The 15,289-nt window shown below is 46.9% G+C and overlaps 1 protein-coding gene across 5 annotated transcripts in view; it reads right to left on the bottom strand.

Annotated features, from left to right (window-relative positions):
- The window catches only part of AGBL2 (AGBL carboxypeptidase 2), a 38,137-nt gene extending 23,634 nt beyond the window's left edge, over positions 1-14,503 (bottom strand). The window contains exons 1-8 of one of the 5 annotated variants that reach the window (XM_007666561.3): positions 14,311-14,503; positions 14,058-14,175; positions 13,056-13,116; positions 12,364-12,499; positions 7,758-7,943; positions 7,003-7,110; positions 3,772-3,931; positions 354-1,136 (exon numbers count right to left, since the gene is read on the bottom strand). In XM_007666561.3, the coding sequence (XP_007664751.2) occupies positions 354-1,136; positions 3,772-3,931; positions 7,003-7,110; positions 7,758-7,943; positions 12,364-12,499; positions 13,056-13,070 (1,388 nt within the window). In that variant the 5' untranslated portion in view covers positions 13,071-13,116; positions 14,058-14,175; positions 14,311-14,503. Of the gene's footprint in view, positions 1-353; positions 1,137-3,771; positions 3,932-7,002; positions 7,111-7,757; positions 7,944-12,363; positions 12,500-13,055; positions 13,117-13,269; positions 13,591-13,614; positions 13,822-14,057; positions 14,176-14,310 lie in introns of those variants that run through there. The other 4 variants (XM_039911411.1, XM_029059150.2, XM_029059151.2 and 1 more) reach the window with 4 other exon arrangements.
- Positions 14,504-15,289: the final 786 nt, after the last annotated feature.

Raw genomic sequence — 15,289 nt, 5'->3', positions numbered from 1 at the left:
GCTCGCTGCACTGTTTGACACCTAGTAAGTGCTAAATAAATTCCTCTAATATTATTATCTCTAATTCAGTGATCAGGAACCTGGAGACTTTGGCCAAAATTTCTTATCCTTAGATGCAGCAGGATGGTGAAATGTTTTGTCTTGTAACAAAGGAACCCGGGTGACTATTTAATAGGCTACGGCAGACTCGCTTTCCCAAAGAAGCACTCGTTTCAACAAAACACAGAGCCGCATCACCTCCGCTTTTTTTTTTTTTTTTTTTTTTACAAAAGCCCCCTCTTTCAGCAAGTTCAAAAGCCAGCGTTCGTTCCCGAGCGGAGGCGGCTCAGTTGGCTTTCCGCTCTTCCCCTCACCTCTTAATCATGTTCCTGGTGTGCCAAATGCAAGGGAAGGAGTCCTTCAGGATGGTCCCGTAATGTCTATTCATATCCCTGCCCGTCAGGGAACAGCGGGAATTCCCCACCACGACCCCGTCCGGATTTAACATGGGCACCACTTTGAAGAGGAACGCGTCTCGGAGAAGTCGCGCATCCGGAGCATCGCTAAGGATAAAATCGAGGAGCCCCTTCATCACCCAGGAGCCGTTGGGCTCCCCGGGGTGGACCCGGGCACTTATGACCACAGCTTTCTTGGCGGCCGCCTCTCTGGGGCTTCTGGACGGGCTGGTGACGGTGAGGAGGTACACGGTGTTGCCGGCCAGGCTCCGACACAGGCTCCGGAGCTTGCAGTATGGAGCCCGGGCGGGGTCGTTGGCCACTCTCAGGAGGTAGCGCTGCAGGTCGCTGTAGGTGTAGGGATAAAAGTGAGCGAAGAAACAGGTGTCGTAGTCGTAGGGAAACTGGACGGTCCAGGTGAGGCAGTACAGAGGCCGCTGGCCCACACCTTGGCTGCTCTTGTAGTATCTGATGTCTCCCCCTTCTCTCCTCCAGCCAACGTGGCCGGTCTGGGCATCCAGTTGAGAGTACATGAGGGGCTTCATCCCCGTGGCGTAAAGGCTCTTGGCTTTCGTTAGGTTGACGATGGTGAAGCGATAGGTGACCGCTCTTCGGGTGTTTTGGACCCGGAAGTAAAACCACTGGGTGTGCTTGCCCGTGTACAGGTCCGGTTGGAGGGTGAGTTCGTACTCGAAGGTGTCTCTGCAACGGACAGGATTAAGGAAAGAACGCTTAGCCCATTGGATAGCCCCTCCTGCCTGGGAAAAACTGGAATTTGCAGAAACGAGAGCCGGCAGAGGTGGAAGGGGCGGAATGTCAAACGCCTAAACGCCGTTCGGGCGTTCTGAAGGGATTGCCGGGGCAGTGGGGCGGGAGTGACCGCGAAGATGATTTTCCTTAGGGAAATGCCACAGAGTCTCTGGGAAGGGCCCATTCCAAGCCCTAGAGCGACTCCTGCCCGTGCGGGTTCCAGCTATTTGGGAGAGTTGCTACAGAGAGAGCAACTCTGAAAGTATGCAGACTTCCCCATTGAGGATTTAGGCAGTGGGCAGGCCCTAGCCCCAGGACTACAAGTCCCAGCAGGACCAGGGCCTTGAGGCTCTTTTCCTCCCTGGGGTTATGAGGCTGAGAGACCCTTCTGCCCCCAGAGGTTGCCCCGAAACAACCACCCCAGTCCTAATAAGAAGGGCAGAGATATGGCATGAAACAAGGCAGGGCCGCAGAGGATACTGATGTGGGGCTCACCATTATCAACCCCAAATTAAGAGTGTACTTGGGTTGGGAAATGCTAGCTTGAGGCAGGAGGTGTAAAAAAAGGGGATTTGGGGGACAATGCACCCCAAGGGGAAGCATCGGCAGCTTTACTTTTCTTAAAATGGTACTTGTTAAGCGCTTTCTAATAATAATAATAATGTTGGTATTTGTTAAGCGCTTACTATGTGCAGAGCACTGTTCTAAGTGTTGGGGTAGATACAGGGTCATCAGATTGTCCCACGTGAGGCTCACAGTCTTCATCTCCATTTTCCAGATGAGGTAACTGAGGCACAGAGAAGTTAAGTGAGTTGCCCACAGTCACCCAGCTGATAAGCGGCAGAACCGGGAATCGAACCCATGACCTCTGACTCCCAAGCCCGGGTTCTTTCCACTGAGCCATGCTGCTTCCCTGTTTTATGTGCCAAACACTGCACTAGGCACTGGGATAGGCACAGGTTTGTCAGGTTGGTCAACACAGTCTCTTTTCCCCGTGGGGTTCCCAGGCTAAGTCGTCTAAGGGTCTGTTTACTCATCTGTAAAATGAAGAGTAAATATCTCCTCTCCCTCCTACTTAGACTGGGAGCCCCATGTGGGACAGGGACTCTGACGAACCTGATTAACTTGTATATAGAGAAGCAGCATGCCGCAGCGGTAGAGCCAGGGCCTTGGAGTCAGAAGGACATGGGTTCTAATCCCGGCCCCACTAGGTGTCTGTGGTGTGACCTTGGGCAAGTCACTTCACTTATCTGCGCTTCAGGCACCTCATCTGTAAAATGGGGATTGAGACAGTGAGCCCGACATGGGACTGGGACTATATCCAATTCGATTAGCTTGTATCTACCCCATGCCTGGCCCATAGAAAGCGCTTAAGACTTATTATTATTATTACCTACCCCGAGGCTTAGACCAGTGCTTGACACATAGTAAGAACTTAACAAATACCATATTTAAAAAATAATAATAATATTGGTATTCGTTAAGCGCTTACTATGTGCAGAGCACTGTTCTAAGCCCTGGCTCTTTCCACTGAGCCACGCTGGAGGGAGTAGGATTTAATCCCCATTTGAAAAAAGAGGTAACTACGGCACAGAGAAGTGAAGGGATTTGCCCAAGGTCACACAGCAGACAAGTGGTAGAGCCGGGATTAGAACCCAGGTCTTCTAACTCCCAGGCCTTTGCTCTTTCCACTAGGTTACTCTGCTTTCCCAAAGCACTTTCTCCTCATGACCCGGTAAAACATCAACCAAAACGATCTACTTAATTCATTGCCTACCTAGTTCTCTTGAAGGTAGCTAGAGAAGCAGCATGGTCTAAACAAGAGAACACAAGCCTGGGACCCGGGTTCTGTGCCAATTGCTTGCGGTGTGACCTTGGCCAAGTCACTTAACTTCTTTGGGCCTCGGTTCCCTCATGTGTAAAATGGGGCTACCTGTTCTCCCTCCTGCTTAGACTGTGAGCCCCCTGTGGGACAGGGACTGTCGTCCGATCTAATTTTATCTTCCCCAGCACTTAGAACAGTCTTTAACACATAGTAAGTGCTTAACCAACAAAACCAAAATAAAAACAAAAACCTAGTGCCTCCAGACTTTCTCTGGAGGGTGGACCGCTGCGCTCCCCCTCCCTTTAAAGCTCCTGGTAGGCAGGGGAAGTATCTATCAACTATGATGATGACGATGACGTTATTTGTTATGCGCTATGTGCCGAGCACTGTTCTAAGCGCTGGGGTAGGTAGATACAAGGTGATCAGGTTGTCCCACTTTGGGCCTCACGGTCTTAATCCCCATTTTCCAGACGAGGTGACTGCGGCACAGAGAAGTGAAGTGACTGGCCCAAAGTCACACAGCTGACAAGTGGCGAAGCCGGGATTAGAACCCACGACCCCTGACTCCCAAGCCCGGGCTCTTGCCACTGTGCCATGCTTGTTCGCTCCCGAGCACTTAGAACAGTGCTCTGCACCCAGTAAGCGCTCAAGAAATACTATAGATTGATTACAGCTCTCCCGGCCCTCTCCTGTAAAAGAATTCAGCGGTCAATCTAGTCTCTCTCCCTTTTGGACAACTCTTCGGGTTTCTTTCCTACTTACACTCTGACAGCTTTTTGAAGATTCCCGCTCTCGAACCTTGATTCGAACAGCAAAGTATTGTCCTCGGGCCCTTTCAAATCAACGGCCGATGGCCTGACGATTCCTCGTCTGCCTCCCACTCTGGAGCTGGTGAAATGGGCACCATTGGCTGCTGCTGCTGCTGAAATAAAACCCTGCTCGTTAAAGACCCGGTTGGAATGGATCCTACTCAGCACTGTGACGATATTATTATCTGCAAAAATAATAACAGTAATGATAGTACTGGCATTTTTTTAGGTGCTTGCTGGGCGTCAAGTACTGTATTAAGCGTTGGGGTAAGAAATCAGATTGGACACAGTCCTTGCCCCAAATGGGGCTCACAGTCTAAGAGGTAAGGAGACCATGTATTCGTTGCCCATTTTACAGATTAGGATGCGGAGAGAACTCTGTTGGGTCGCACAGCAGATCAGAGGCAGAGCTGGGTATAGAACCCAGGTCCTCGATTCCTGGTCTTGTGGTCTCCTAATTATGGCATCTATAGAGAGCCTGCTTTGTGCCCGGGATAAACCCATGGTTATCGGATTGGATGCCATTCATGACCCGCACAGGGTTCACAAATCTACCATCCCCATTTCACGGGTGAGGAAACTGGACCTGGGTTCTTACTTGCTGTGTGACCTTGGGTAAGTCACTTAACTCCTCGGTTCCCTCAAGTGTAAAATGGGGATATCGTTCTCCCTTCTGTTCAGACTGTGAGGGAGGTCAAAGTGACGAGAGCAAGGTCACCCAGTAGGTCAGTGATAGAGCTGGGGCAAGAGGCTGAATCTTCTGATTCACAGACCCGTGCTCTTACCGCTAGGCAAATCAGCCCCTCGTTGTCATAATTATTGTCTTGGGCTAAATGCACCGTACTGCATTATTCCAAACTTAAGAACCCTCTAAAATTTGGTGCTTCAGATGGCAAAATAATTCATTCTTTTGTTCATCTTTCACCACATCACTCTGAATCTGTTTCCTAGCTCAGTGACTCACATCATTAGCTGCCCTTCTCTCTACCTTTCCTCTCTTTATTTTTTAATTTCAGAATATATTTAAAAAACAAAACAAAACATTTGCAGCAGTCAGGGTGGAGAGAAGGGGAGGCTCAGCTTGAGGAAGCAACAGGACGCAGACCCACAAAGACAGGCAGGAAGGGGAAAGGAGAAGGAGATGGAAGAAATGGGGCAGAGACACTTCTGCACCTAAGGATGGTGCGGGAAGGTAAAAAACTAATGCAAAGTCCTTCTTGCTTCTTCTGCCTTAAAGAGTTTGGCCTTTCTAGTCTCCCCACTCTCTTGTAGCCGATACTTGTGAGAGGGAGCAGATCTTTGATCATCTTTCAAACAAGTATTTGATCTTCCAGTGCTGGACTCTACTCTCTCTTCTGGTAGGAGAGTTATTTGTTAGAAGAAGGGAAGGGGTGAAATTGAAGTGACTCCGGCCCCGGCAGATCCCAGAAAATCTGGACGTGTATTTGCTTATCTACAGGTTTGGGAGGGGGTTGTATTTTTAGTGCTAAGAATGTGGAAAAAAAAAATTAAACCTCTCAGTTTGGCTCTGGAGAAATGTAGTGCGGGAAGCCGTTTAGTGCAATAGAACACTTGGAAGCTCAAAGGCTCGATAGCATTTCTTTATATACTAATGGGGTGGAAAAAATTTGCTAGCAAGGAATGAAAATAACAGCAGCACCCATGATCTTCCCCAAACCATCTATTTTGCCAGAGAGCCTTGATGATTTCTCCTACATTCATCAGTTATCATTTCATGTCCCATCAGATGCGAGTCTCTACTTTTCCTTCACAACGAACGTGTTGAGAATCATTTTTAAGGCACCTCGTGTGCAGACACCATGTCTGCACAAGGCGACTTCCATTAATGGCGCCTGACTGATTAGCCAGATGACGGAGTCTCCTCCCTTAGAGAATAATAGACAAATCTGGTCCTTGAAACTTCAGGCCCAAGAACCCACAAAAAGGAATTGATTATATTGAGAGCAGCTTGCCCAGCGCCATTTGCGTTCTCTTGTTCCCGCCAGCTGAATTCCCACAGGGGCACAGACTGGGAGAAACCATCTTTGTTCTTCTTTCCTGATTGTTGAGGGGTCTGCTGATAGACAGCTGCTGCCTTTGGCCAGCCTACTTGGATTGTGGGCAGAACGCTGAATGCCATCGTTTGGTGAGAAAATGCAAAAGTGGGATCAATGCCACCAAATGTTTTATATCAGGACAATTCCTGATATAATGCCAGAGCATAATGTTAGGTCTTCCCTGACTCCTCCTTCCCTCATCTTCCACTCCCTTCTGCGTCACCCTGACCTGCTCCCGTTATTCATCCCCCACACCCAGCCCCTCAGCACTTATGTCCATATCTGTCATTTATTTATTTATTTATGTCTGTCTCCCCCTCTAGACTGTAAGCTCGTTGTGGGCAGGGAATGCGCCTGTTTATTGTTGTATTGTACTCTCCCAAGCGCTCAGTACAGTGCTCTGCCCACAGTAAGCGCTCAATAAATACAACTGAATGAAGGAACCAATGTTTGATCTGGGTAGAATTCAGCCCCGAGCGGAATTTTGTTTAGGAAAATTCTAGTCAATTCTTTCTTAAAACTGCATCCACTCTGTGCAGATGTGGTCGTTTTGTTTACTAGTTTGTTTGGGGTTTGACTTTGAAACCTTGAGAACTTTATATTTCCTTTCCCTATTGGAAAAAATTTAGTTATTTAAATATTTTCATATGGATAATTTACAGCCTCTAAGGAGAACTTTCTGTTTTTACCTCTGTTCTCGCTCCTTGCCTTGGGTGGTTATTTTAAGATTTTAGTTTTTCCTGGTTTTTTGTTTTTATCTTCTTGTCCCTGGATCAGTAGGCAGCAGTGTGACTTAAATCACAGAAAAATATGTTTTATGTCTCATCCTAGGTTGGAATTTTCTTGAAAGTAGGTATGCATATCTATACATATACACATACATACAAGTATATATATATATATATATATATATATGCACACATACACATTATATTAATATTTCAGGAGAGCACCTGCTGTTAGAATTGTATCTCTCTTCTTCCAGACATAGTTAAGCTTTCCCTCAGATTAGACTAGAGGAGAGGTTTTCTTTACATTTCCACTGTTGGTTTTGCCATAGTTTGACTATTGAAAATATATTTATTAACTTTCTTATGATTGTTCCCTGACCAGCAAAATGAGAATACCTGAATCTATATGATATACAACAGTTCCTTTCTCCTCTCCTACAATCTGTGGCACCTTCTCCTGTCCTGTCGGTTGATAGAAATACTCAGGTAGAGGTGGAATCCACTCTGAAAAAAAGACACCCAAGAAAAGCACAACAGGAGGATCAATTGAGAAAACATTTCTGAAGCACATGTAATCCAAACTGATAAAAAAATTATCAACCGTGAAAACATTCTGGTAGCACAAGTTCCCAGAACTGATAAAAAGTTAGGTATTTACTTCTACCCATTCTCGGTACTTATGAATAGCTATTTATTCAATTGTGGACACGTTTATTTCTATCACTCTGTTGCTTCAATAAATGCTATTATTACTATTACTAAATAAGACTCTCCTGATCACCATCTTTGGAGAACTAAATCCTTAAAAAAAACCTATCTTGTTCACCTACCGCAGGCCTCTAAAGTTTACTTTTTTTTTCTGTTAAATGTTCTTTTTCTATTAAACATTTCTGCAATTACAGGTTTCAAGAGATGCTAAGGTCCTTGCTTCAAGAGATGAAAATTGCAGGGACTTGAAATGAAACCACCTGGGCCCTAAAGAGCTGGTGAGGTTAACATGCCCCTATTGCTTTAGCTAATTACTTAATTATAACGGCAGCCCCATGAGGATAGGGCTTCTATAGATTAAAAAAAAATGTGCACACTTCTAAACCATTTCCCAGTATACTGTAAAATAGTAACGTCGGCAAAAATAACTGAAGTCACAGTACCAATGTGATGGATTCTTTCCTTGATGACTTCGCATTCTATTGGCCACCGTGGGGCCCGCAGCGATTCATTCAGAGCAGGAAAGGCAAAGAGCTCTCGGGGTTCCCTCAGCTGAGGGGTCCCCTGGCCCGTGCTGTCATAAAGTAGCTGATTGCTCTTCAAAAGTTTTGCGTCCAGCATAAAGGTACCTGTTAAAGGGAAAGACAGAGAGCGAAATGCTCCTGCGACACCTGGTAAAAGCTACTCTAAATAATGATAATAATGTTGGTATTTGTTAAGCGCTTACTATGTGCAGAGCACTATTCTAAGCTCTGGGGGAGATACAGGGTCATCAGGTTGTCCCACGTGAGGCTCCCAGTTAATCCCTATTTTACAGATGAGGTAACTGAGGCACAGAGAAGTGAAGTGACTGGCCCACAGTCACACAGCTGACAAGTGTGAGAAGCAGCATGGCTCAGTGGAAAGAGCACGGGCTTTGGAGTCAGAGGTCATGGGTTCGAATCCCAAATCTGCCACTTGTCAGCTGTGTGACTGTGGGCAAGTCATTTAACTTCTCTGTGCCTCAGTTACCTCATCTGTAAAATGGGGATTAAGACTGTGAGCCCCACGTGGGACAGCCTGATTCCCCTGTGTCTACCCCATCACTTGGAACAGTGCTCCGCACATAGTAAGCGCTTAACAAATACCAACATTATTAAGTGGCAGAGCCGGGAGTCGAACTCATGACCTCTGACTCCGAAGCCCAGGCTCTTTCCACTGAGCCACGCTGCTTACTTAGACTGCAAGTCCGTTGTGGGCAGGGATTGTCTTTCTTGCTGCACTCTACTTTCCCAAGCATTTAGTACAGTGCTCTGCACACAGTAAGCGCTCAATAAATACGACTGAATAAGTGAATGAATAGGCCTCGCTGCTCCTAGTGAAGCCTTGTTGACTTAAACACTGTACTACTTTGATAGGTGAAATCATGGAGTAGAAAGGTAAGATCGGAAGTGCTGTGGGGAGCGGAAAGGGGCAGGTACCCAAAGGGTGTAGGTGAATGGGAGTACCGAAGTGGCATTTGGTGGGGGAATATAGGGCGGGAAGATGAGAGGTTAATCAGGGAAGGCCTCCTGAAGGTGTCGTCCTTTCTTTAGAAGCACTTTGAAGGGGGGGAGAACAACAATATGACTGGATGTGAAGGGGGATGGAGTTATGGGCCGGAGGGGGGTCGTGAGCAAGCGACTGATGGTGGAAGAGACAGGAATGAGGCGTGGGAGCAGGTTGGCTTGAGAGGACTGAAGAATGGGAGCTGGGGCGCTGTGGGAGGAGAGAGCAGGTTGAGCGCTTTAAAGCCAATGGTCAGGAGCTTCTGCTGGCTAAAGAGAGGCGTGGACAACCACTGGTTGTTTTTGAGGAGGGAGGAGACGGAAGAAGAAGAAGAACGGGCCGTAGAATGAAGTAGGTTCTGGATAAGGGAGAGGCTGAAGGCAGGGAGGTCAGCGAGGGGGCCGACACAGTAGGCGAGGCGGGATTTGACTTGGACTAGGGTGGTGGCAAATTGGGTAGAGAGGAGGGGCAGGAGTCTGAGAAGGTTGTGAGGATAATGATGACAGGATTTGGGGGCTTGACTGAATTACGCGAGTTCAAAGAGAGAGATGAGTCGAGATTAATGCCGAGGTCACAGACTCGTGAGCCAGGCAGGATGGCGGTGCTTTCAACGGCGACGGGAAAGTCGAAGGGAGGAGAGGGTTTGGGAGGGAATACTAGGAGTTCGGTTGAGGATATTTTGAGTTGGCGGTATTGGCGAGACATCCAAGTAAGATGCCGGGAAGACAGGAGGAAATGCGAGAATGCAGAGGAGAGGAGTCGGGGTCGGGGAGGTGGATTTGGGAATCTTCACAGAGAGGTGGAAGTTGAAGCAGTAAGAGCAGATGAGCTCCCCAAGGGAGGGAATATAGGTTGAGTAGAGAAGGGAGCCCCAAACTGAACCTTGAGGAGCAGCCACAGTTCTGGAGTGGAAGACGGAGAAAGAGCTGGCAAAAGACACGGAGGCACATGAAGGCTAATGATAACTTGCTATTTTGGGCACATAAATCTCCCTGTGCCTCAGAATTTCCATATAAACTGAGGATGAAAATGCTAATTTAGTATCCTAGATAATTCTTTGTAAATAATTGATAAAAATTAAGCACTTGAAAAACCACTGAGTCCTAAATTACAGCTTGTGTCCCAAATGAAAACTCTGAAGCATCAAAATAGGGCCTGTTTTTAATAGGGCAAGCTGCAGATCGATACATACGGGAAAGACCTCTCTTGGCCAATACACTGCATAAACATACCTATCATCTTGGTCCCAGGATTTGCCTTAAACAAAGAATTGGGTTACGGGAAACTTGGATGCTCTTCTATACTCATTAGTATTAACGATCCCCCTGCTACGTGGACCAGGTAGGTGGCAAGTAAATTTAATAACTGTAATATTTGTTAAGCACAAACTATGTGTCAAGCACTATACTAACCGCTGTGGTAGATGGAATCGGATTGAACAGTTGCCATCCCGCCTATATCTCACAATCTGTGCAAGGCACAGACCTCCTGTGACCTCCTCACCTGGATTCCTCATTTGCCTTTGACACTTGTTTTCCCAAGAAAGCAGAGTAAATTTTTAAAAAGTTGTGAAGACTTTTGTTTCCAAGTGATCTCAAGGAGACAGAGGGATTAGTTTTTAAGTTTTATCATTATTGTTATTATTATTAATAATTATAGTATTTTTAAGTGCTGGGGGTAGATACAAGGTAATCAGGTTGTCCCACGTAGGGTTCACAGTCTTAATCCCCATTTTACAGATGAGGTAACTGAGGCACCAAGAGGTGAAGTGACTTGCCCGAAGTCACACAGCTGACAAGCGGCAGAGTCCAGATTTGAACCCACGACCTCTGACTCCCAAGCCCGTGCTCTTTCCGCTAAGCCACACTGCTTATTATTACTACCTTTGATTAAAGTGCTTACTTTAGCACTATTCTAAGCACTGACTAAATCCAGGAAAATCAATCAAGAAGTCATTCTTGTCCCATAAGGGATCATAATCTAAGCGAAGGTCAGACTCAAGGAGCAATAAGGATATAAAAAAAACAACAACAAAGCAAGTTAAAATTCAACCACCCACACAGTCAACATGAAATATTACAAGTCAAACTGTTCTTAGAAGGGGCAGTCTTCAGGAACCTCTCTTTTCGAGTCCATTTTTTAAAAATGGTATTTGTTAAGAGCTTACCATTTGCCAGGAACTGTACTAAGCGCTGAGGTAAAGACAAGCTAATCAGGATGGACACAGTCCACGTCCCACATGGGGCTCCCAGTCTTAATCTCCATTTGACAGATGAGAAAATTGTGGCCCAGAGAAGCTAAGTTGCCCAAGGTCACACAGCCGACAAGTAGCAGAGCCGGAATTAGAACAGGCCTGTGCTCTGTTCACCGGGCAACACTGCTTCCAGAGGAGAAAGATTCCCCTAAGCATCGGGGCAGATTACGAAAACTCCTTTAAATCGGTTTTAAAGCACTCAGCTTGTCCCCTCCTATCTAACCTCACTGATCGCTTACTACAACCCAACGTAGCAGCAAGTAGCCGATGAGAAGCAGCGTGGCTCAGTGGACAGAGCCCAGGCTTAGGAGTTAGAAGTCGTGGGTTCTAATCCCGGCTCCGCCACCTGTCAGCTGTGTGACTTTGGGCAAGTCACTTAACTTCTCGGTGCCTCAGTGACCTCATCTGTAAAATGGGGATTAAGACTGTGAGCCTCATGTGGGACAACCTGATTACGCTGTATCTATCCCAGTGCTCGGGCACATAGAAAACGCTTAACAAATACCAACATTATTATTATTATTATTACTCAGGCTGCACGCTTCACTCTAGAGCTAGTTTGCTCACTGTGCCACGATCTCGTCTCTCTCACCACCAACCCTTTATCTACATCCTCCCTCCGGCCCGGAACTCTCTCCTCCATATATGTCAGACCGCCACTCTCCCACTTTCAAAGCCTTAATAAAATCACATCTTCTCCAAGAGGCCTCCCCCGATTAAGCCCCCTTTTCCCTAACTCCCTCTCCCATCTGGGACACCTGTGCACTAAGATCTGTAGCTTTTAAGCTCAACATATTCGCCCCACAGCACTTACGTACATATCTGCAATTTAGTCATTTATATTGGCGTCTGTCCCTCTGGATTGTAAGCTCCTTATGGGTGCGGGGGGGTGTCGACCAATTCTATTGTAAAGTACCCTCCCAAGTGCTTAGTTCAACGCTCTGCACACAGTAAATGCTCCATAAATACCTTCGATCGGTCGACGGATAACCTCAGTGTTCTGAAAGAGATAGGCTGCACCTGACTATACTATTTTCCAATTGGTTTATCCTTCTGCCCTACAGCCTCGGGGAAAGAACAGGGGGAGACCCGGCAGTCTCTGTGCTTAGCGACTGGTCAACGAGCTTGTGCCGCAAAGAATTGGTAAGAGGAGAGGCCGAGGCAATATGGAGAATTCCCTGCCTCTCTTCCCCTGGTTCCCTCCACCTCCACTCTAAATCCGATCTCAAGGGCTTGGAGATGTTTGCTTGCACTTGTCGGTTACTCACATACTAGCTTCTTCTTCTCCTCCTCTTGCTGGACCAAATCACTTCTCTTGGGGTAACTGTCCCTTTCCGAAAGGATTTGAGGGCAACTTTTCCAAACACATTGGTGCTTAGTAGTCTGGCAAACGATCACTGTGCTCTGCGAACAAATATATTGTTAACGGGATGTCCGTTACTTGAGACTCTTATGGAAATAACACTGGAATAGACCGCCGCAATTTTGATCCCACACTTTCAGAGTGTTTATTTGGCAGCCTAGAGGGAAGGGACGGATGAAAGCACTGAAGCAATTCCTATTAGAAGACCTAGGGAGGAAATGGCTCTGGCAGCGGATGGAACACCAGGGAATCAGGAGATGAGGCTCGATTCCATTTCGGTTCCTGCGAGTGGAAGTCATCCAATCTGTGTGTCAGATGAGGCCTCCACTTGAACATACTGTGAGTCAATGAGATGATATTGATTAGATACAGTCCACTCTCTCATCGCACGTGCGATTTCACTGGTTGGGAATTGGAGAAAAATATTTCTGACAACATGCATCTGTCTGGTTAGACCAAGACGCCTTCCCTAACAAAGAACTCATTTCCCCACCGTATTCACCCTCCTTTCTGCATCATCTTCACACTTAGGTCTGTTCCTCTTAAGCACTCTGATACTCTCACCCCACTCCCAACCCCACGGGAATTATGTTTTACCTCTGAAGTGGCCATAATACTGCAAATGAAACATAAAGTCCTCGTAGGAATCAGTGATGGACTGTGGAAGAAAAAAAAAAAAGACCATCAGCCTGGCCAGTCCAATCAAATAATGATCAACATGTCGAACAGTTATCTAAGGTTAATTCTAGGTGTCAGAAAGCATGAAATTAAGTTTAGAAGATTAATTCTAAACCTAGTGCTCTTAACTCACCCTTCGGATCCGATACCACCTGTTTTCAACTGAGCATAAAAAAAACATTACCATCGAAGTGTATTTAAGGAGTCTCCTCTATATACTTTATTTTTGCTGAATTATGACTAACTCTGTGTTTTGGTGTCACGTGTATCGACTGGCCTGTTTGTTCTGATCTAAATCCTGGACTCCGGCTATTATTTCTACATTAGGCACTTCATGCTATTGAAAGACGCAGATTTGTGAGCCTTTTGAGGGACTGGGTCCATGCTTAATTCTCACTGGCTAACTCTCTCTCAGTGTGTCATACAACATTCTGCATACAGTAAGCACTTCAAATATAATTACTATTACTACACGGACATAAGCTCCCGGGTGGGGCATCGCCCAGTCTCCATATGTTGAAAAAGCTACAGAAAAAAACAATAATAATCGTTCGAGTTGAGGAAACAGAGGGCAACGGAGACCAATTGTCTTATGTTGCTCCTAAGAGTCAAGACAAGGGTGATAAAAGACCAAGGTTCAGTTTATGGAGGCTCCCCGCTCCAAGACAGTTAATGGTGAGAAGCAGTGGGGCCTAGTGGAGAGGGCATGGGCCTGGGAATCACAAGGACTTGGGTTCCAATTCTGGCTCCGCCATTTATCTGCTGTGACCTGCCTGTTACGTCATAATAATGATGCCAAGCACTCGAGGATGCAAACTGTCAGCCCCATGTGAGACATGGACCGTGTCCAACCCGATGAGCTTTTATCTACACCCCTTGCTTAGTACAGTGCCTGGTACACAGTAAGAGCTTCATAAATACCTTTACAAAATGGTGCAGTTTTGTGGAGGCTGAGCAGGTGATCTCTCTCTCCCCCAATGCTGTCTCCTCTCTTTTCAGCCCGGATCCCCCTCGCCCCAAACATCACCCCGGGACCCACCTGAAAACAAGATATTTGATAAGTTTGCACTCAAAAAAGAAAAAAAAAAGCTAGAAGGAGAGGATCAGCAGAGGAGAGGGGAGTGTTTACAGATCCCAAGGAAGCAACAGGCTCAGATCTGTGTTGCTAGGATACCTGAGGGTGGGGGAGAATACGATACGGATGACGAGAGGCACCCCAAGAACAGGCAGAGGATACCGCTGAGGTGGTGCAGGGTCGCCCCCGCCTCACTTTTGCACTCCTGCTCCTCCTCTGCAGCGGGTAGACTCCACTGCTTGCTCGTCTCCACTCAACAGTTTCCGTGACCGCTCCGGTTTCCAGGCAACCGAGCTCTGTACCCATAGGTTGGGTCACCCGGCAGTCACCATGGAAACCAAGTGGGTCCTCCCTCTCGCCCCTGCCCGGCCAAAGAGCCGTGCTCCTCCCCCTCCCGTGTGTCTTGACACTGGAAACCGAGGAGGGGGAAAAGGCCACCACGAGGCCCACTTCAGTCGCCCCCGGGTTGGTCGAAGAAGCGCCCATTGTACCCAGGCAAACACACGTCTCTGACCCTCAGAAATGGGGAAAAAGAAAAGACGGAGAAGATGGAGGACTGCGAGTACATGCCATCTAGTCTCTTTTAACCTCAATCGTATTTATTGAGTGCTTACTATGGGCAGAGCACCGTACTAAGCGCTTGGAGAGGACAATTCGACAATAGAGACAATCCCTAACCAACGGGCTCGCCACAAAAATTGCCAAATCCTGTCAGTTCTTTCTCCCCAATGTTTGCAGGATCTATACCTTCTTTTCCATCCAGAGAGCTACCTCGTTGGTACAAGCCCTTGCCATAAGCTAGCTTTACTTCCGGATCAGCTTCCTGACTCTCCAATCAATTGATAGTATTTGTTGAGCGCTTACTGTGCCCAGAACGCTGTAATCTAAGCATCTGGGAAAGAATACAATACTTGGTAGAACCAAGCCCTGGCCACAGGAGCTTATGGCCTACAGGGGTAGACAGATGTTAAATTCCTGATAAGGGATATTTTTCCATAACTTTGTCCTGTGCATGTCGCCCCACTCAAAAAAAACCCTATCAATTTTTCCTATCCCGTTCTACATTAAGTAGACTCCT

This window comes from Ornithorhynchus anatinus, chromosome 3 (genome assembly GCF_004115215.2).
Source record: "Ornithorhynchus anatinus isolate Pmale09 chromosome 3, mOrnAna1.pri.v4, whole genome shotgun sequence".
Taxonomy (NCBI): domain Eukaryota; kingdom Metazoa; phylum Chordata; class Mammalia; order Monotremata; family Ornithorhynchidae; genus Ornithorhynchus; species Ornithorhynchus anatinus.
This window is presented reverse-complemented; position numbering and strand designations above follow the sequence as displayed.